Below are 21,192 nucleotides of genomic sequence, written 5' to 3'. Positions count from 1 at the left end.
GGCCATGGACTCCCGCTGTTCCTACCTGTGTCCAGGGGAGTCCCTCGGGTGCAGGCCACCAGGGCCCCCATGCTGGGCTGTGAAGTCATCCCGGACATGGAATCAGCTGCCACATCTACCACATCGGCCCCAGCCTGGGCACAGGCCAACATAGCTGCCACACCTGCCCCCGATGTGTCGTGGGTGTGGATGTGCAGCGGGAGGTCGGGGAATCGGTCCCTGAGGGAGCTGACCAGCATGGTGCAGGCCGTCGGCTTTAGCAGCCCTGCCATGTCCTGGGGCAAGAAGGCAAGAGAAAGGCGGTGAGGAGGGGGCATGATGAGGGGGACATATGGGGGGGTGATGGGCAAGGGGCTGGGGGAATCCTGGCGTGGGGTGCAGGGCTCCAGGCACCTTGATGCACAGGATGTGGGTGCCAGCCCGCACCAGCTCTTCGGCCAAGCCCATGTAGTACTGCAGGGAGTATTTGGTGCGGCTGGGGTCGGCCACGTCACCGGTGTAGGAGATGGCGGCCTCCACCACGCCACCAGCGTTGCCCGCGGCCTCCATGCCCAGTAGCAGATTGGGCATGTAGTTGAGGGAGTCAAAGACCCGGAAGACGTCCATGCCGTTCTCCTTGGCCACCTCACAGAACCTGCGTGGGTAGGAGAGCCCAAGGGTCAATCCCATCTCACTCCCCGCCCCGCACATCCTTCTCTGACCCTGGCCTGGCAGGGGGAGCGGGACCCACAGAGCCAGTGGTGTGGGGGGGGGGGCGCCCCAGTGTGGGCTAGGCAGGGTCACCCCAGAGGCATCTGGCCTCCAGCAGAGCCGTCCTGCCCTAGTCGATCTGTACCGTGCAGCTCAGGCTGCCCAGGTCAGAAGGATCAGCTGGAGATTCCTTGCAAGAGTGACAGTCTGAGCGAGAGAGAGCACCGAACGAAGGAGCCCTGAGGCTTCCACTGCCCCATGAGCTAGAAGTCCTCCCAGGTCTCCAACCATAATCCTCACTCCATGAAGCTGCCAGATGGCAGCCCCTGCTGGGGACAGCTACGAGGCTCGGTGTCAAGCCCTCCTCGGGGCGTGCAGGCCATTGCAGCGTGGCCTGGCCCCCACGGGGCCCTGCGGTACAGTGTCCGCAGCCCCCCGGACCCCAGGCTCACTTGAAGACCACGTTGTCGGGGTAGTTGGTGTAGCCCACAGCGTTGGCCCCCCGCAGCAGCATCTGGAATGGGATGTTGGGGATGAGCTCCCGGAGCTCCTGCAGCCGCCGCCAGGGGCACTCGTACAGGAAGCGCATGGCAACATCAAACGTGGCTCCTGCACAGGGACCAAGAGGCCCGGGTCAGCCCCTCACTCCCCCGGGGACCCCACCACACCTGCAGCTCTGCGGCCTGAGCCTCCAGCCCTCACCCCATCCCGCGCATCGTCAGGTCCCTCACGTCCCTGCCCCAGCCCTTGCAGACTTTTCCCTTTGCTGCTCTCAGGGTAGCTCAGGATCAGTGTCCTCTGTGCCCCCTTTCACAGTCCTGCCACCAACTCTCTGTGCCGTAACGAACAGACCTTGAGCTACCAGGGTCTCAGCTCCGTGAGGCGCGCCCGGAGTCGGCCCCAGTCGCTGCTGAACAAATGAACACCATGCCTTGTTCACTTCTCACTGGCTTCCTCGCTGTTAACATCTCTAGCCTCCGGAGTGGCCGGGGGCCGGGGGCCGGGCTACACTGGATACCCAATTCCTTCCAGGTGCTGTCCCACGTTCCAGCCCTCCTCCAGCCTACCTCCCCAGTTCTCTATGCTGAAGAGGTTGCTCAAGTTGTGGGCAACATAGGGGGCAATCTTTTTGAGATCGTGGGTTCGCACACGAGTGGCCAGCAGTGACTGGTGGGCATCCCTGAAGGTCGTGTCCATCAGCAGCAGCCCCTGGTGGTTCCGCACAGCTCGGGCAAAACCCTTGGGCCCCTCCCGCAGCAGGATGTCTCTGAAACCGGCCGGGGGTGGGCCTAGGGCAGAGCTGGGCATTAGCACCCATCCTTCAGGCAGCAGAGCCTCCTCTTTGTCTCCCCGAGTTGGCAGAATGAATCTCACCTACCTATGGGCACCGCAGGGACAACAGGGTCTGTGGGGCTGGGACTGGCCTTTACGGGGATTGGGGTGGTTGGGCCGTTCACCATGACATGACCTAGGGAGAGAGTGGGTAGCGGGATCAGGAAGGGCTAGGGACAGTCTGAGTTGAGGGCAGAAGTGACAGTGGACGGGCCTGGTGATGAGGGCTTCCTCCAGGATCCCCAGTCCTCTCCAAAGCCAGGGCCTCCTGGGTCCAAGCAGTGGGATCTACTGAGGGCCACGTGGACGGAAAAGGGGGCATCTCTAAGATCAGGAGCAAGGAAGGTGGGCAAGGTGGGAGGGTGAAGCAAAGGAGGAGGGTGTTGGACCAAAACGAGAGCAAGGACAGTGGGTGCTAGGAAGCTCTTCTAGGCAGGGGGCCAGGAGCAAGGCATCTGGGAACGGAGAGAAGGGCCATCTCGGGGCCAGACCGAGGTAGTGCAGCAGCTTCTGAGCCCGGTTCTGCGCAGGCCGCAGCTGGAATAGGTCCGGGTTCTCATCGATGAACTGGGTGTCCACGGTGCCTGCCAGGAACTGCTGGTTGTTGAGCACATTCTGCAGGAAGGGGATGTTGGTCTGCAGGACAGAGGTGGGTGGGAGGGTGTCACCGTGTAGCATGGCTGGGGAAAGAAGAGGCTGAAGGTGCCACCCTGGGCCAGCATAGCTCCCCCCACGTTCCCTAGGATACTAGGCTGAGGTCTGAGGCCTCCCTGTGGGATGACATTTCCCCATCTCCTCACCAACCCCCTATCCTGGCAGAGTCCCCTAAGTTGTTCGGGGGCTGAGCCCACCTCCTCCCCTTTTGCTCACCCAGAGCATGTGCCGAATCACCTCCTCCTTCCTCAGGGACCTGGAAATTAAGTACCTCCCCTCCACACAGCCCAGAAAACGGGTCAGGCCCTTCCCACGGCACCGTGACATAAAGCGGCCGTGCTTCTTGACCAATGTCCCTACCTTCGGCGACCCCCTTCCCTGCAACCCTCCGCCCCCAAGAGCCACACTTTGGTATCCTCACTAAGCTCCATCCTGGTGGCTGACTCCTGCGGGCCCTCTCCCACGCTGCACTTGCTAACAGCTCCCACCTGGGCATTGGTGCCCTGGGCTTCCAGGACCTCCTGCTCTCCTCTTCCCCATCCCCACTGGGGGCTCCTCTCACCCCTGCAGGATGGAGTTCTCAGAGCTGTCACGGGGCCTCTTCTCCTCACTCAGCACATTCTCCCTGGGTGGCCCCATCCTGGGCAGCCAGCTCCAGAGCCAAGACCCTAAAGTGGAAATGCCTCCTGGGCACCTCTCTTTGTGTGGCCCTCACACAAGCTCATCAAGTCCAAAGTCCGCTTCCCTCACCCAGTCCTCCTCTGCCTTCTGCTCGGTGCCTCACTGTCCACCCGGTTACCCAAACCTACGCTCCATCACCCCCAATACCCACTCCTGTGTCACTGGTCAAGCCAGGTGGTTCTACCATGGCCATCTCTAGACTCTACGACCCCTTGTCTCCAGGCCATGCCTTCTGCCAGGCTCCCAAGTCACGGCCCCCTCCAGCCACACCAGACTTCCTTGTGCTCTCACGCAGCCACACGTCTGCGCCGGCCTGGTAGGCGCTTCCTCGAAGTCTGAACTGGAAGGCCTTTGTCTGTACCTCCTGCCCTCACAAGAGCCGGGCCCTCCCCCCTTTTAAGTAGGCTTCTGTGGGATCAGCTGTTGGAAAGCGCCTCCCTAGGCCTCAGCTTTTGCTTGTCTGCATTCTTCCTACACCTGGGAGCCCTGGGAGCATTCTGGGGGCAGGGGTGCTGTCCGATGTATCTGTGTCCACCTGCTTTGTGCACAAGGGTCATTTCTGCTCACTGAACTGTTGGGAGACAGCATGAAGCTGGAGCTGGCCAAGTCCCACCTAGAGGCCATAAGGGAGCCTGGAAGGCAGCATGGAGCCACGTCCCATGACTGCCAGGCCCCGTGGGTGGAATTCGAGCGTGCATGTGCCTGTGACCACATGGCTGTCACTTCAGATAAGGCATCCCGTGTCACCCACTCATGACCTCTGTTGGCAACTTCAGTAGGGACTCATGCTGCTGGGCCCTGCGGCCACTCTGAGAAATTCTACCTGTGTCCCTCCCCCCCACCCCGCGCTCCTATCACCTGGAGGTCCAGATGCGAAGGGTGCCTCCCCCACAGTCATTGCAGAGTGGGACCCAACCAACACTGCCTCATGCCTCTCTGGTGTGACAGATCTGCCTATCTGTCCCTGAGACTAGACCCTGCCCCTCCTAAAGGGACATTTCAACTGGACCAAGGCATGGCATTTGAGAAGATAAAACCAATTTAAGCCATCTAAAAAACCTAGAACCACACAGGGTTAAGAGGGATTCTCAGAGGCCTCCCCTGTTCCACCTTACATGTCCTATTTGTAGGCCCCTCCCCCTTTGTGATTTTGTGGGGGATCGGTCGTCCCTATGTACTGTGAGGCCCGGTGGGGGCAGGAACCAGACCCATCTGGTTCTTGATGTACCCCAACTCTCAGCACAGAGCGGCTTGCGATGGATGCTAGTAGACTGGTTTGTTTAGAGTGAATGAAAACATTCTTGAAGGTGAAGACAGGGGCAGAGATATCCCATGCTTCTGAGCATCAGAGTTGACCTGGGCTAGAATCCAGTGCCTTCATTTTACAAATGCAACAGCTGAGGCCCTGGGAGTGGCAACAGTTAGGAACGACTTCCAGCTGCCAGGTGGCTGCGCCCCTCACAGGCTACATCTCTCCTCTCAGCCCTATGAGGCACGTGACTATGTGTAATTAATACCCCTCGGCCGAGATGAGTCAAGTGTTTCAGCGGTTAAATAACTTGCCTAAGATTAAGCTGCTGAACCAGGCAGAATCAGAATTCCGTTTCCCAGGGGTCCTGGCCCACCCAGCCCCTAGGCATCATGTCTGCAGGGAAGGGAAAGGGACGGGGGTGGGGGGTGTCCAGGTAGCCTGAGAACTACGAGATACCTGGAGGAAGTGGCGACTCCCCTTGTTTCCCGAAGAACCAGAGCGCGCTACCTGGTTCCGAGCACTCAGCGCTCCCAGCCAAGCCCCGGCCCTCGGAGGGAGGCAGCCGGGAAGGGCACTCTTCCCCCCACCGCACCCCCGCCGGGAGCCCTTTCTCAGCCCAGACGAGCTCACCCTGGGCCGCTCTCCCAGGAAGACGGCCCGACAGGGACAGAGGGGGGAGGGCGGGCTGCCGGCGCGGCGAGGACCACTGACGCACAGCTTCAAACAGCGTGCCACCGCCGGCCTGCCGGGAAACCGCGCGGCGCGGGACCAATCGGGCCGGAGGCGGAGACCGGTTGGCTCCCGAGCACGCCGGGCGGGGCAGGCAGCCCGGGAAGGGGAGGGAGGGGCGGGGCACGGCGCCAGCCCGGAGGCCGAGCCCTCTCCGCCCCACCCCGCAGCCGGCCTGCCGGGGGCGTCGCCGCAGCCCCTCACTCCCACCCCCACCCCAGGCCCCGTGCCTGTTGGGGACCCTCCACGTGACTCGGTGATGCAGAACGGTTATGACCTTCAGCGTGTGTCTGTGAGGGTCCCAACAACAGTGCGGGTTTGCGCCCGGCCCTGCCTGTGGGTGCGGGGACGTGTGGGTGTGTGGGCATGTGTGGGTGTGCTGGGGAGGCTGCCCAGCGACATGTGACAAAGGCTCCCGTCTCTGGGAGATGGTGAAGGGGCCCGCGAGCTGGCGCTTTGTCTGGCTGTCTGCAGAGTGACGGTTCGCGCAGCGGCGGCGGGCGCCCGTGCGGTGCAGGATGCCGGGGCGCCAGGGTGGCCGGGGGCGCGCGCGCCTGTGCCAGGGTGAGTGCGCTGCGGCGGCGCCGGGGGACTGCGCGGCGGGCCCGCGCCGGCCCGGGCCTCGGGCGTGACCGGGAGCCACCCGTGGGCGCTGCGGTGGCCGCGTGTCCCCGTGACCTCGGGAGCCAGCCGGCCCGGGTGGATCCCCGTGCGCCCCTCCCTGTCCGCCCTCCACGTGCGTGTCCGCGGAGCGCGTGCTCGCCGGCGCGCGCCCGCCTGCCTGTCGCCGCCGCCGCCGCCGCGAGCCGCCGGGAAAAGGTGCCGGGAACCGAGTGAGCCGGGGCCGCGGGCCCGAGCGCCATGGGCAGGAGGGCGCGCGGCGGGCGGCCGGTCAGCTCCTGGCCTCGCCCCCGCGGGAGAGCCGCCTGGAGTCGGCGGGGGCTGGCCAGGCCCACGGGGAGGCCGGCCCGCGCCCCCTGAGCTACAGACACCAGGTGAGGGGCCGCGGGGCACAGCAGCGGGGGCTGGCCAGGGAGGGGCGACGGGCCACGGGAGGGGCTTGGGGGGGTGAGGGCGCCTTCCCTGGCGGGGGAGGGGATGGCGCGGAGGGAGGGTGCTGGCGGTTCCTGGAGACGCCAGAGAAAGGAAGTTCCGGGACCCTCCCTGCTCTAGTGCCCACCTCCGCTTCCTGCCTCATGCTGCACCTTGTCCCCAGAGCCAGGACCCCCCTACCGGCTTGGGAAATGTGACCTTTAGTCTGGGGGGCCTGGCCCTGCAGGCCCCAGCCTTCTTTCAGCCCTGGGTGGGGGGCCCCTGGGGCCTCTGACCCTGACACCCCCCCCCCCCCCAGGCCAGGCTCTGGGAGCTGGCCCTTGGGACTGGGCCGCGGGCACAGTGGGCACCCGCCCCCGCCCCACCTGTGCCTGGGCTCTGGCCCTTCCCTACAGGGCGCTCACCATGGCCCCCCCACTCCTGCTGCTGCTGCTGGCCAGTGGAGCGGCCGCCTGCCCACTGCCCTGTGTCTGCCAGAACCTGTCCGAGTCGCTCAGCACCCTCTGTGCCCACCGAGGCCTGCTGTTTGTGCCGCCCAACGTGGACCGGCGCACCGTGGAGTTGCGGCTGGCTGACAACTTCATCCAGGCCTTGGGGCCGCCAGACTTCCGAAACATGACGGGGCTGGTGGACCTGACACTGTCCCGCAATGCCATCACCCGCATCGGGGCCCGCGCTTTTGGGGACCTGGAGAGCCTGCGCTCCCTGCACCTGGATGGCAACAGGCTGGTTGAGCTGGGCGCCGGCAGCCTCCGGGGCCCGGTCAACCTGCAGCACCTCATCCTCAGCGGCAACCAGCTGGGCCGCATCTCGCCTGGGGCCTTCGACGACTTCCTGGACAGCCTGGAGGACCTGGACTTGTCCTACAACAACCTGCGGCAGGTGCCCTGGGCTGGCATCGGCGCCATGCCCGCCCTCCACACCCTCAACCTGGACCACAACCTCATCGACGCGCTGCCCCCGGGCGCCTTCGCCCAGCTCAGCCAGCTCTCCCGCCTCGACCTCACCTCCAACCGCCTGGCCACGCTGGCCCCCGACCCGCTCTTTTCCCGGGGCCGCGACGCGGAGGCCTCGCCCGCCCCCCTGGTGCTGAGCTTCAGCGGGAACCCCCTGCACTGCAACTGTGAGCTCCTGTGGCTACGGCGGCTGGCGCGGCCCGACGACCTGGAGACGTGCGCCTCCCCGCCGGGCCTGGCCGGCCGCTACTTCTGGGCCGTGCCCGAGGGCGAGTTCTCCTGCGAGCCACCCCTCATTGCGCGCCACACGCAGCGCCTCTGGGTGCTGGAGGGCCAGCGGGCCACGCTGCGGTGCCGGGCGCTTGGCGACCCCGCGCCCACCATGCACTGGGTCGGCCCCGATGACCGGCTGGTTGGCAACTCCTCCCGAGCCCGGGCTTTCCCCAACGGGACCCTGGAGATTGGGGTGACGGGCTCTGGGGATGCCGGGGGCTACACCTGCATTGCCACCAACCCTGCCGGGGAGGCCACAGCCCAGGTGGAGCTCCGGGTGCTGGCCCTGCCCCATGGCGGCAATGGCAGCGCGGAGGGGGGCCGCCCGGGGCCCTCGGACATTGCTGCCTCGGCCCGCACTGCTGCCGAGGGCGAGGGGACACTAGAGTCTGAGCCAGCTGTGCAGGTGACGGAAGTGACCGCAACCTCAGGGCTGGTGAGCTGGGGGCCGGGGCGGCCAGCAGACCCCGTGTGGATGTTCCAAATCCAGTACAACAGCAGCGAGGACGAGACCCTCATCTACCGGTGAGGAGGCACTTTGCAGCCCTCAGCCCCAGCCTCGCTCCCAGCTGCCGTCTGGGCCCCTCTCCACCCCTCCCGGACTCCACTTCCACACACCCCTCCTCAGCTTCTGAGCTGCCTGCAGGGGCAGGGGAGGGGCAGGCACCAGGGAGAGGTGGGGGTGCCCCAGGAGCTCTCTGTCCAGGCTAGCCGGTGTTGGGTCTCTGTGCGGGGGCACACAAGCCTGGGCCATGCGGACGTCTTCTTTCTGGCTCTGGCCCTGTGACTCTGCACCGCCTCCCTGGCTTGCCCTGGGCTTGTGCGTCCACACACACACTCACACGCCCGTCCGTCCCCGTGCTCTGTCCCCAGCTGCACACATGCATGCCTGCCTTGGCTTCTCTGCCTTCTTGAGTCAACAAACGAGGCCCAAGTGGCCCTAGGGGAGGGGAGTGTCCCGAGCTGGGCCCTGGGGAGCATGCGGTGAGGGTGGGGGGTGGGGTCAGAGCCTGGAGCTAGGCTCTGACCACCCACCCCTGCCCGCAGGATTGTCCCGGCCTCCAGCCACCACTTCCTGCTGAAGCACCTAGTCCCTGGTGCCGACTATGACCTCTGCCTGCTGGCCCTGTCACCCGCCGCTGGGCCTTCCGACCTCACAGCTACCAGGCTGCTGGGCTGTGCCCACTTCTCCACGCTACCGGCTGCACCCCTGTGCCACGCCCTGCAGGCCCACGTGCTGGGCGGGACCCTGACCGTGGCCGTGGGGGGCGTGCTGGTGGCTGCCTTACTGGTCTTCACTGTGGCCTTGCTGGTTCGGGGCCGGGGGGCCGGGAATGGCCGCCTTCCCCTCAAGCTCAGCCACGTCCAATCCCAGACCAATGGAGGCCCCAGCCCCACTCCCAAGGCCCACCCGCCAAGGAGCCCACCACCTCGGCCACAACGCAGCTGCTCCCTGGACCTGGGAGACGCCGGCGGGTGCTACGGCTACGCCAGGCGCCTTGGAGGGGCCTGGGCCCGGAGGAGCCACTCTGTGCACGGGGGGCTGCTTGGGGCAGGGTGCCGGGGGGTTGGGGGCAGCACGGAGCAGCTGGAGGAGAGTGTGGTGTGATGGGAAGGGAGGCGGCCCGGGGCGAGCCGGGGTCAGGGCAGAGGGCGTGGGGCGGGCAGCTGCGGGGCCCGGTGGGTCAGCACTGCCTGGGAGCCCCTCCTGATTTTACCCTTGGTACCTCAGGCCCCCTTTGTACCTGGCAGGACAGGGGGCCCTTTCCCTGGTTCTGGCCTCCAGACCCGCGTTCCTCCGACAGGTGCTCACAGCCACCGAGGCAGGGGGCTGCAGCCACCAAGCGGGAGTCTTGTTTTTCTTTATAATAAAATTGTTGGGTACACCTCAGTGCTAGCCTTGACTTATCCGGCTAGGCTCCCTGAGAGCGGCGGGGAACGTGGGCCAGCAGAGGCACAGACAGGACAGGGTCAGGCCTGGGGCTGTCAGCCCCACAGAGGTGGCCCAAACAGCCCAGGGTGCCCTCAGCCTCCTCTAACAGCCAGGTGCTTGGGGCTGGTGCTTCCTGTCCCAGGTGAGCTGGACCAGCCCCTCGAGAAGGGGAAGGGCTGTGCCTGAGCCCTCTGGGCCCTAGCCTGCGTCTGTAAGTGCAGAGAACACCCCTTCCTGGCAGGATGTGGACAAGATGTGACATCCTCGTGGAGGCATGGACGCCAGGGTGCACAGAGTGGCAACAGGGGCAAGGGGACCATGGCACAGCCCTTCAGGGTGTACGGACCTTGGCTGGCAATACTCTAACTCAGTAGGAAAGTCCTCATGGCTTCCATTGGGGACAGCCTCATTCACCATCTCCCAGGGCATCTTCTGGATTTGTAAAATGTTATCCCAGAAGAGTTGGAAAAGGCTTGGAATCCCACTGCTCTGCTATTAACCCAAGACCTTCTGGAAGGTTCGTCAGGGCTAGAGGCCCTGAGCTCTCAGCTGCTCCATGGATTCCCCGCCCCCCCTCCCGCCCCCCACGGCTTTGCTCTGGGTTTGTCTGGAAAGACTGAGTCAAACCCTTGCTGGACACTGGAGGGGCTAACACGGGGGCAGGAGGGGGGTGCCCACACCCGCAGGGCCACTGCCCTGCTCTGCCTCCTCGACCCAAGATCCCTGTCAGCCTCCGGCCCCGGGCACAGCCTTGGCCAGCCTCTGAACAATCACGGCTCCCAAGCGTCAGCTGGGAGGAATGATGCTCCAGACACAAATGCTTGCAGACGTGTGGCTCTCCACGGTGCTTGGCAGCCCGCCCCCCACCGACGCTTTAAGAACATGCAGGTGCCTGGGCCCCACTGCGGAGGGCGGACACTGGCCTGTGATGGTGCCCAGACTGTGGCGGCCACCGTACCTGTGCCAAGGGGCGCGTGGCGTCTGTGTGTGAGGCCCGCCGTGGCTCTAACGGGCAGCCCGGGAGAACTGCACAATAGGTGTGTGCTGGCCAAGCTCACACTCTGGTGGGTTTGCACACTGTTCACACACTCGTGCGCCTGCCCGCCCAGCCACAGAACACATACCTGGATGTGGCCCAAGAGAGATCCTGGTTTAAATAAATGAAACAAGGTCCTCAACAGAATAGCAGGAGAGGATGAACCCTCCAAGGGGCCGTGGGGAGAAGGCAGAGGTGGCACGGGGCTGAGGGGAGACGAGAAGGAGCAAGGAGCTGCCAGGTGCCAGGTGCGGGAAGCGCTAGATGTGGCAGGAGCCAGCGGCCTCATCAGGGTGCACATCTGGGAGGACTCTGATGCCCCACGGAACCAGAAACATGTGTCCCGCAGCTGGCCTTCCCACTTCCCTCCTTGTGGGCCCCGTGGCCCCTTCTCTGCCCTCAGGGATCTAAGGCAGGGGGTCCTCATGAGCCTGCCAGGCTGGGGGACAGGTGGAAGGTCCTGTGGCCCGGGGGGTCACAGGCACGGGCCAGCGGGGGGCGGGGGGGCACCAGTAAGGCCGACAGAGCAACAAGGACAGGCGGGTGAAGGGTGGGGCAGTCGGGCTCCACACTAGGGTCATGGTGCGTGCTGGCCACCCGGCCCCAAAAGCTCCCCTAGTTGGGGAAAAAACCCCTCAGAGAGCAGCAGGTTGAACACAGGACGACACAACACATCTCTGTACATGCGCAGGAAACAGCCCCCAGGCCAGGAGCCCTGAGGCTTCCCATGGGAGAGCACAGAGACCCCGACACCCTGGGAACACCATTCCCTCGGAGGTGGGCCAAGGGCCTGAGAGGAGACAGCTGACCCAGCACCGGCCCCGCAGGTTCCCTTCCTCTCTCTTTCCCTCCCAAGTGCTTTTTCAAAAGCCTTCTGCACTCCCTCGGGGCCCCTGCCAGGACGCATCACAGAGCTGTGTCAGCGGGTGAGAGGACAGTGCCTCCCGCAGGCCCTGACCCCACAGACCGAGCCCGGACCCCAGGCAGGCCCGGAGGCAGCCAGGAGGAAGTGACACGAAGGGGCCGTCAGCCAGGGCCCCAGCGCACAGCGTGCACGGCAGGCCAAGGAGGGCATCCCCTGCCTTGGGCTCCATCCTTTGGACACTCCCAGGACAGGATGAGGCGCAGGCCTGCCCAGAGCCACCGCACGGTAGGGCCGGGCAGCACAACCCACGAAAGGCAGAGCCCTCCTCCCTGCTCTTCCTGTGCCACAGGGCGGCTGCCAGCAGCATCTGCCCAGGGGATGCCCACGGGTATGTAGGCAGTGCTGGCCTCAAGGACAAGACAGCACGTGGCTGTGGTTTCGTCTCTAGCTACGCACACGGGGAACCAAGAGGCCATCGAGCATTTCAGGTGCTTGCCCGGCAGCTGGGCCCCGTGCCTCCCTCTGCCCTGGCTCAGGCCTCCAGCTGCAGCCTCCCTTCCCAGCGGTCCCAAAGGCACCCAACACGACATCATTATGTGCCAGGCCAGGGGATGAGGGCAGTGAGGGCAGACAGGGGGCTCATTTTATGGAAAGTGACCCTGTCCACACAGGCTTGTGCTCTCTCACCCAGGGTTTTCCTGGGGTTCAGAACTACCCGGACAGCTTATTCAAAACGCAGGCTCTGGGGCCTCCACCTCAACCTGTGGGATCAGAACTTCCAGAAGGGAGGCCTGTAATATGTGGGCTGAACACAGACTCCAGGTGATCTCACCTAAGAAGGGCAAGAAGGAGCGTGGGGCTCCCCGGAGCAAGACTCCTGGCTCTGGCCGAGGCCCCCCCTGAGCACTGAGGAGCCCAGGCCCACTCCCAGGGCAGCTGAGGGGCCAGGCCCCAGCAGAGGCAGAGCGGCCAAGGGACAGGACTGGGGCGGGCCCGAGAGCGCCTGGAGGCAGGCAGGGCCGACAGCCTCTCACCTTTACACCTCGGACTCGGAACTCGGCAAGGGCTCTGCTCATCTTGGTGGCAGCCGTGGGGTGGTCTTTGCCGTGGGCGATGACTTTGACGAGCAGGGAGTCATAGTGTGGGGATATGACAGCCCCTTGGAAGGCAGACGCGTTATCCAGGCGGATGCCCATGCCCTCTCCGCTCCGGAACACCTGCGGGCAGAGGCGAGCAGAGTCAGGAACTGGGCCGGGAGCAGGAGTCCAGATGCGGCCCCCGGGCCAGGCTGGACGTGTGGGAATGTGGCAGGGCGCCGGGCCTCGCACAAGGGCGCCAAGTCTGCTAGCAAAGTTCCGCCTCATTTCCGCCAGCGAAACAAGGGGCATCCCGCCTTCTCTGGGTGCCACACGGTCACTGCTTCCTTCCCCCGAGAGGAACTGGCAGGGGAGGGGGCAAGAGAGGGTCCAGGACAGGACCTTCCTGGCCAGCCCCAGGGCTACAGGCCCAGAGCTCAGCAGAGCACGGAGAGCAGCCCTGGGCAGGCAGGGGCCGAATCCGCCCGACCTTCCACCCGCCTGCCTGACCAACCCTCTTGCCTCTCAGATTCATTCATCCCCCCAGACATTTGTGCCCACCACATGCCAGGCACCAGAGTGAGTGGCTAAAAGAGGTGTGTGCCCCCTGCTGGGCAAGGGGGCGGACAAACAAGGAAAACTGGACTGGGGACAGGGACACTGCAGGACGCAAGCTGGGCAGGGAGGGAAGGCAGGCCAAGGGGTTTTTGTTTTAACACACACAGTGAAGGGATGGGGAAGGCCTCAGTGTCCCCCCCGACCTTCCCTTCCTTCCAAAAGGGGAGAATGGGAGGGAGAAGGAGGGGAGGCAGAGGAGATAAGATACTAAGAGCAGGGAGAAGGGCCAGACATGAGGTGCGTGCCCGCATGCCCAGAGAGGGAAGCAGGGCAGAGAAGGACCTGGGTCCTGGAGGCAGACTCATGGGGGCGGGCGGGGGTTCCAAGTAGCAGCTGGACGGAGACAGGGTCCTGTGGGGACAGAGGTTCGTGGTGTCTGGGGTAACAGGTACACACATGAACATCTGTGATGCAGCCCGGGCTGAGTCGCAGCAGGGCGAGCCTGCACCTGGGCCAGGGGACCCCTGTGAGGCTGAGGGAGGAGGACGGGGAGTGGGAGGGACAGCCCAGGGGGCTTGGGACACCCACTGCACCATGTTTCCGCTTCTAAGGGACACAGGCCCATGTTCGATAAAAAGGAACTTAATAAAATATTTAAGGGTGAACGCTCAGCTGTGAGCAGGAACTGTCAGCTAAAAATATTCTGTGGTTAACCAGGCTCAGAGGAGCCAGGCCTTGGAAGTGGAGGTGGAGGAAGGCAGTGGTGCGTCGCAGGGCTGCCCCTTCCCCGCTGAGGGCAGAGAAGTCAGGGGCCCCCACTAGACAGCACTCCAGCCTTCAGGCTGGCCCCCACCTATGGACTTGGATTGTTCCAGAAATGGAATTCCAGTGGCAGCTCTCTGCCTCAAGCCTCCCAGCTCTGCAACTTTCAGAATCCAGATCCTCTCTTTCCCTCCCCGCATCACTTGTTTCTCAGAAGCCCAGTATCTGTCTCCAAATCATCCTGGCCTCTCCCTGGGCCAGAACCTGAGCTCCCGCGCATGTCCTGCTTCTTCGGAGGCTCAGACCAGATGGGGAAGCAGTAAAGCAGTGGAGCTGGTAGGAGTGCTGCTGAAGGTTCCAGAAGTATTCTGAGCCAGCGTGAGCTAGAGGGCCAGGGGACAGGCACCCCAGCGGTTCAGAGGGCGCCTGCCCCAAGCAGGCCCAGAGGCTGGGAGTGGGGAGGGGCGGGGGAGGGCTGTCTGTGCTGAGAAAAGAGAGGGGGAGCAGGACATACCCCCGGGGGCAGAGGCACGGCAGGGCCGACCTCCATGTCTGCCCACCCAGCCCTGGGCGGCCCCGATCCGGTCTCCTCCCTGCCTTCCACCTTCTCCCTGCCGCATGACTGCGGCATTGATCCATAATGGGCGCCTCGCTCAGCCTGTCCTCTCCACTGGGACATCTGGGCCCCAGTCCTTTGCAGCAACCCCTGGGTCCTGCCTTGCCAACACATTCCCTCAGACCGAAGGCAGGACAGAGGCCACTGCTCTGTCCTTGGGCTCTCGTAAGAAGCCAAAATCGAGGGCCTGGGCTTCGTTTCTGGGGACCCTACATTTGGCTCCACCCAGCTGGTCTGCTCCCTGTTCCACACGATTCACTCCCTGGTTCTTTAATCTGTGCTCATGGCTGTCTCCCCCTGGAATGCTCTCTCCTTACTCTTGGACAGAGCCCGGCTCCTGCGTACCCTCAGCCATCCCAAGCGAGGGTTCCCTCGCCCCTCTGGGCCCACAGGAGGGTCTCCCCGCCCACGAGACCAGGGCATGTTCCGTGGAAAGTCTGACGTACCTCGATGCGGCCAGTGTCCGGCTGGAAGCTGCGCGCAGGGTCCTCCGTGGTGACCCGGCACTGAATAGCACAGCCGTTGATACGGATGTTCTCCTGCCGCAGGCCCAGGTCAGGCAGGCTCCGGCCCTCAGCCACGTGGATCTGGGCATGGACCAAGTCCACACTGCAGGGGGGCAGGGAGGAGCGGAACATGAGGCAGGGGATGGATGAGGAGGGTGGTCCCCACCCCTGCCTGCCGACTCTTCACCCGCTCCTTCCCACCAGACCAGCAGCCCCTGCCCGGTGCCCACTTGGGTCAGGAACTCCAGGCAGTCTGAATAAGGAGGTGGCAGCCGGAGAGGGGCCAACTGGAATATTTGCATCTACCTGTTCTGGTACCCACCACCAAACGGCCCCTCCCCATACTCTGCCCTACTTTCTCCCTAGGGTCTCTCCTGCCTCCCCCAAACCCTCGCTCGATGAAGCCGGACCTGAAGGCTCAGACACTCCATGCGGAGAGCGGTACGCACTACACCCCGACAGAGGCAGGGGGCGGTCTGCAAGAGAGCGGGGTTGTGACCACGGGGCTTGCTGAAATGGGAAACACAAGCCGTTGGGAGGGTCCACGAGGGGATGTGCCACGGGGAGGGTGCCGTCCTCCCGGGATCTGTGCGGTGGCTGGGCTTGTGCCCGAGACCCCACCCCAGAGGAGATCTTAGTGCACAGAACTCTACAAGTGTGCATGATTTTATAAGCTCAGCCTCACTGACTGCCATGCTCCTAAGGACAGCGACAGATTTCGAAAAAAACAAAAACCAAAAAAACTCAAGGTTTTAAATGTATTGTCACTGAGGCTTGTGACAGGGACAGCCTGCAAACGGCACTAGCAGATTTTCCCCGGTGTCCTATAGAGCACTTCACAGTAGTGAGGACGACTACCGTGCATCCCTGTATCCCCACACCACGGACTTAAGGCTGTGTTCTTTTCAAGCTTGATCTCCACGATGATGCTCTGAGAGTCTGTCATTTCTATCAGAGGAGGAGGAGCCTGAGGGTCAGAGAGGCTGCAGCTCACCCAAGCTTTGCGTGGATAGTGGCCGGGGAGGAACCTGCACCCTGTGTCTGTGGGGTCTGTGTCTTTCTGACACAAAACCCCTACTCCTGAGCAAGCACAGACTTCCACCCTTAACACAGCAGGCTTGTGGCAGGCCTGAGATCAACAACAAGTTTACAGCGGCGCAATCGGGCAAAGTCTCATGGAGCCAGAATCCAAAGCCAAGGCGTCCACCTCAACTCAGCCTTTACCTCGAGAGGACAAGGAGTCTGGAAGCCTCTGTGCACCTGCTGAGCAAAGGCAGGCGCCCCCACAGCATCCTCAATCTCAGGTGGGGGTCGGGGGAGGAACAAACTGTCAGAAAAGTTCCAGGGTGAGGTGGACTGGCCCAAAGCCAGGGCTTCACACTTAAATGGCTCAAAATAGGATCTTGAAACAACTGAATGGTTTATAAAATGGGCAGATTTTTAAGTGTCTCTACTCAATGCTTATGGGAGAACAAACTGATACAAGCAATCTGGAAACCTGATTAGGCTTCGCTCAGGTAACCACATGGAAAGTGTCTATCCCCAGAACCCTTCAGAGGGGAAGGGAAAGAGCTAGGCACAAAGATGGTAACTGGCCACCCTTACGAGCTGCAAAAACCAGAAACGACCTGAGTGTCTAGCAATGGAGGGCCATGTACCTAAGCTATGAAACACACACCTACAGTTTCAGAAAGAACAGTGGCCTGGAGGATGCTTTCAATTAAGTAGAATAGAAATTCTACACATAACATCTCAATTGTGTCAAACTATTTATATGGTAAAATAAATAAAGATGGAACAAAACCAGGAGAGTTAGAGCACGCACAAGCAATGCTGCGCTGGGCTGGCAACTCTCTTGCCCTGAGCCTCCGGCTCCTCATCTGAAACCCTGGAGATGAGACCTTCCCCCGGCACACCCGGCCCGAGCCGCCTCAGGATCCTGGTTTTGAGGGTGGAGTTCTCAATCTTTTTATTTGCTCCTTAATTCTTACAATAGGCATATAATGCTTTCCTTTCCTTTTTCCTTTCCCTCCTTCCTTCTTTCTCTTTCTTTTCTTTCTCTCTTTTTTTTTTTTTTTGAGAAAGAGAGAATCTTAAGCAGTCTCCATGCCCAGCACAGAGCTAGATGCAGGGCTCTATCCCATGACCCTGAGATCATGGCCTGTGCTAAAGTCAAGAGTTGGATGCTTAACCCACTGAGCCACCCAGGCGCCCCACATGTAATGCTTTTCCAATAATAATTTTTGTAAAAAGTAAGTACCTAGATCCCTGACTGCTCTCTAGCAGATACGCTGAGCTCCCCAGGAGCCGCTGACATGGATTTCACCAGAAAGCTGGAAGCTGCCCCTTCCCAGAGGCTGCCGCCCCCACTGCCCCCGCCCCACTCACTCGGTGATCTCCTCGGTGACAGTGTGCTCCACCTGCAGGCGGGAGTTGACCTCGATGAAGTAGTGCTTGCCATGTCTGTCCACAAGGAACTCCACCGTGCCCGCGTTCTCGTAGCCCACCTGCGGGGCGGTCGCATCAGTGGGGCCCGACTGATGGGGCCTGGCAGCCACTCTGGCTCAGCCTCAGCCATCGGGCCGGTTCCAAAAGGAACAGACCGCCACATGCCCTGCCCCAATGGACAGCACAACCAGCCCTGCCCCGGGGCGAATGCCCGCAGCCCACGTAGCCCACAGCTGGGCCCCTGCCTGGCCGGCTCCCCAGGACTCCGCCTGAGCCTCTGGTGGCTGCACCGGCTTGTCTGGGGCAAGATTCAGCAGCTGCCATGCGCCCCAGACTCGGCACCCTCTCTCCAGAGGACAGCATCCCAGCACCCTCTCAGCCACACCTACCCCGGCCTCTGCTGGACCTCCTCACTCTCAGAGGGTTTTCAGAAAGTTCCCCTCTGCTCTACTCGTCACCACCTCTGGCCATGACCCAAAGAGGTGTCCGCTGAGAGGAACCAACAGTGAAGATTCTAATGCAAAATTCAACCCTCATTCCAGTCTCACTCTGGTCCTACCAGAACCACAAAACAGACTTCAGTTAGCTCCCTCAAATCTGTTATAGAGTGACACGTGTCCTAATAAGCCAATAAATTAGACCCAGCTCCAGGTAAGATTACTCCTCATATGAAATAACCCAAATGTCAACTCTAAACTAGAGCCTGACCAAGCCTCATATTAACTGTGGCTGAAACCTCTCTGCAGAGAGCTGCCCCAGTCTTTCAGCCGGTAAGGTCACAGAATCGTCTGCTGCCTGAGAGGTCTGCGGGAGCACAGCTCTGGAAGGAGAGCAGGACCAGGGCCCACCCCGTCTGCTGGGGAAGGCAGATCTGAGAAGATGCTCTCCCTCGGGGCCCCGGGAAGGGGAGGCCGGGGTGGGGGCAGGGTGCCTGGACTCTGAGAGGGGGTGGGCTCTCTTCTGAACAAAGAACAGACAGCGGGACCCCTGCTACAGGCCTGGCCATGGCAGATGGTCTCCGGGCCAGGCCTGGGGGGCAGGTCACTGCTGGGGGAGCCAGTATGCCATCTCCCGCCTCCATGCCCAGTAGAGCGAAGACTGGCAGAGGAGGACCTGAGGATTCAATGGGGGGCAATAGATGGGATGCCGGGGACGGTCGAGAATGAATGAGAAGAAATGCCTTCATAATGTTTCTTAATCTTGCCAGAATCCACGGGATCTCATTCCTTTTGTTCCAGTGGTTAGTCAGTGCCACGCAGAAGCTCCATCTGTGCAGAGTGGCCAGTGGCCTCTTTCCCTCCCTCTTCTCAGCCTTTCTGGATTCCAGGCTTGGGTCTCTGGGCCTGGAACCTCTGCTCTCACACAGCGAGGATCCCAAAGAGCCGTGTCAGCCCTTTCTCCTCCCAGACGGTCCCTACCCCACCCTCCCAGAGCCAGTCACTCTGGGCCTCCCTGCTCCCTAGCAGACCGTCCCCATCCGGACAGGACCCCTGGCATGAGGCCTAAGCCAGCAGGAGCTCAGAGGGAGCCTCTAGGAACAGGCTCCTTATGTCCACCTGGGAGACTGTCCCCAAAGGCCCCTGCCCTTCACCTGCTTAGCAAGTTTGACAGAGTCACTGGTGAGCCGTGTCCGAAGCTGGGGGTCCAGGTGGGCGGCAGGGGCAATCTCAACCACTTTCTGGTGCCGCCGCTGGATGGAACAGTCTCGCTCATACAAGTGCAGAACGTTCCCGTACTGGTCTCCTACAGTGAAAGGGAAACTCAGCTTCTCCAGGGATCTAAACACTTCCCAAATACCCACCAACCCCCACACAACTACTAGGGCCGATCAATGCCGGCTCCCAGCAGTCGGAGCAGTGAGCAGAGAAACCACCACCACCAAGGCCTGGGCCCTGACCAGTCCAGCCTCCACAGCCTGCCTTGGGCAGTGGCCCCGCGAACGCTCACCTAGGATCTGCACCTCGATGTGGCGCGGCTTCTCGATGAACTTCTCCACAAACAGCGCTCCGTTCCCAAAGGCAGCCAGAGCCTCCGAGTAGGCCCGGTTGTAGTTTTCCTCCAGCTCCTGAGAGGCAGGCAAGCGGAGCAGACACTGGGCCCTACAGCTCTGTCTCACCCTCTGCAGGACCCCACCCATTCTCGGAACCCCAGGGTCTGCTCTGTGGGTGGCCTCACAGTCCAGCTGGGCTCCCTGCTCTGCTCCCAGCCCTGGGCTTCTGCTCACCTCATAGCTGTGCACGACCCTCATGCCACGCCCCCCGCCCCCATAGGCGGCCTTGAAGATAATGGGGAAGCCGTAGGTGTTGGAGAACTCATGGGCCTCGTGCAGGGAGGTGATGGGGGCATCTGTGCCAGGGACCACGGGGACACCTGTTAGGAGACAGGCACGTGGGTCCTCTGTAACAGGCTGGAATCCCTGCCCAAACCCGCCAGCCCCCTCCTCAGACAGCCCCTCCTGAGCCATGCGGCCCCTGGTGGCCTGTCGGCCACACGTACCTGCAGCAATGGCAATGGCCCGGGCCTCCACCTTATCTCCCATCTTGCGGACCACCTCGGGGCTCGGCCCGATGAAGCGCACACCGGCATCCTGGCAGGCCTGGGCGAAGTCCGCTCGCTCCGACAGGAACCCGTAGCCAGGGTGCACCGCATCCACGTTGTTTTCCTGGGGGCAGGAGCAGTGGGAGGAGTGCAGCAGCTCTCCAATTCCTTCACACAGGCCCAGAGCCAACCCCGTGGCCCGTGCACCTCCCCCCACCCCACTTGGTTCGCTCGTTCATTCATTCATTCATTCATTCATTCATTCATTCATTCATTCATTCCCCTATTCACAGACACTTACTGCGGCTGGCCTGGAGGCCACGCATAGCACCCAGGCCCGCCCTGATCACCTTGGCCACCTTGATGATGTCTGGGATGTGCAGATAGGCCTGCACCGGGGCGAGGCCGCGACCGATGAGGTAGGCTTCGTCTGCTTTCTGCCGGTGCATCTGGCCTGTGTCCTGCTCTGAGTAGACAGCCACAGTGCGGATACCCAGCTCTGTGCAGGCCCGGAACACGCGGATGGCAATCTCCCCTTGAAAGGAGCAGGCAAGGGACAAGACGCTAGATTCCTGGGTCCTTACAGAAGCAGAAGTGGGGCGGGGAGCTGGTACGCAGGGCAAGGGCAGAACAGGAATGCTAAGGCTGGGCTGGATACGTGGTTCCTCTCGCCGGCCCCAAGGGCACTCACCTCTATTGGCCACCATGACTTTCTTGATGGGCTTGTACTCCAGGCGCCGGACATTTGGGGAGGCAGCGGGGGCGGTGGAGGCTCGGCGGATACACAGGAGCCTCAGGCTCCCACGGACAGTTTGGAACTTCAGCATCTGGGAAGTCAGAGCCGGGTTAGAGCAGATTCGGCAAAGAGGGTTCCCCTCAGGAAGAGTGAGGGTCCCACCCCAGCCCCCCTCCCTCACTGCCCCTTAGTGCCCCACACGAAAGCCAGCAGGCTCACCCTCAATCCCTGGCCAAGCCCAATAATCCCTGGGGTACTGACTGGCTGTAGGGAAGGGAGCAAAGTTAAACCCAAACAGAATCCAAGCTCACCCTAGCGCTCTAATAACTTTCAAAACACTTCCAGCTCCTAAAGCAATCCTGCGTGCCCTCAATGTGCGTTCATCAGAGTCCCCTTCGGTGCCCTCTCCGGGGCCCAGCAGCCTGGGTTTTAGGACCTCCCCGCGCCACAATAGCCCCTGTGTCCCTCCACTGGGGTTCCGCCTGGCCAGGCAACTAC

General features: G+C 62.4%; 2 protein-coding genes across 11 annotated transcripts in view; one reads left to right on the top strand and one right to left on the bottom strand.

The window, feature by feature from the left end:
* Positions 1-21,192, bottom strand: part of PC (pyruvate carboxylase) — a 97,217-nt gene that overhangs the window by 2,142 nt on the left and 73,883 nt on the right. For 7 of the 8 annotated variants that reach the window (XM_045893206.2, XM_045893202.2, XM_045893201.2 and 4 more), the window contains 15 exons: positions 20,650-20,785; positions 20,309-20,493; positions 19,917-20,082; positions 19,645-19,790; positions 19,368-19,485; positions 19,012-19,163; positions 17,361-17,479; positions 14,913-15,075; positions 12,489-12,671; positions 2,514-2,658; positions 2,069-2,158; positions 1,758-1,979; positions 1,143-1,299; positions 394-634; positions 26-275 (listed from right to left, as the gene is read on the bottom strand). In XM_045893206.2, the coding sequence (XP_045749162.1) occupies positions 26-275; positions 394-634; positions 1,143-1,299; positions 1,758-1,979; positions 2,069-2,158; positions 2,514-2,658; positions 12,489-12,671; positions 14,913-15,075; positions 17,361-17,479; positions 19,012-19,163; positions 19,368-19,485; positions 19,645-19,790; positions 19,917-20,082; positions 20,309-20,493; positions 20,650-20,785 (2,473 nt within the window). The remainder of the gene's footprint in view (positions 1-25; positions 276-393; positions 635-1,142; positions 1,300-1,757; positions 1,980-2,068; positions 2,159-2,513; positions 2,659-12,488; positions 12,672-14,912; positions 15,076-17,360; positions 17,480-19,011; positions 19,164-19,367; positions 19,486-19,644; positions 19,791-19,916; positions 20,083-20,308; positions 20,494-20,649; positions 20,786-21,192) is intronic. The other variant, XM_064576111.1, reaches the window with a different exon arrangement.
* Positions 5,420-9,511, top strand: LRFN4 (leucine rich repeat and fibronectin type III domain containing 4). 3 transcript variants are annotated; one of them, XM_064576112.1, is made up of 3 exons: positions 5,420-6,333; positions 6,690-8,145; positions 8,668-9,511. In XM_064576112.1, the coding sequence occupies exons 2-3, from the start codon at positions 6,797-6,799 to the stop codon at positions 9,227-9,229; spliced, it is 1,911 nt and encodes a 636-aa protein (XP_064432182.1). In that variant the 5' UTR covers positions 5,420-6,333; positions 6,690-6,796; the 3' UTR covers positions 9,230-9,511. The 3 variants fall into 3 exon arrangements, with proteins under 3 accessions (XP_064432182.1, XP_045749167.1, XP_064432183.1); XM_045893211.3 differs by having other exon boundaries at positions 5,423-6,333; positions 6,787-8,145; XM_064576113.1 differs by having other exon boundaries at positions 5,427-6,333; positions 6,832-8,145.

Source organism: Mirounga angustirostris, unplaced genomic scaffold (assembly GCF_029215605.1).
Source record: "Mirounga angustirostris isolate CCGP_5_RB_7025 unplaced genomic scaffold, mMirAng1.0.hap1 SCAF_13, whole genome shotgun sequence".
Taxonomy (NCBI): domain Eukaryota; kingdom Metazoa; phylum Chordata; class Mammalia; order Carnivora; family Phocidae; genus Mirounga; species Mirounga angustirostris.
Note: the sequence above shows the minus strand (reverse complement) of the source record. Positions and strands in the feature narration are given on the sequence as shown.

Bases quoted from the DNA above. Each gene is read 5' to 3' on its own strand.
- LRFN4 (XM_064576112.1), top strand. From the start codon at position 6,797: ATGGCCCCCCCACTCCTGCTGCTGCTGCTGGCCAGTGGAGCGGCCGCC. The intron at 8,146-8,667 runs GTGAGGAGGCAC...CCCTGCCCGCAG, and splicing joins GACGAGACCCTCATCTACCG to GATTGTCCCGGCCTCCAGCC.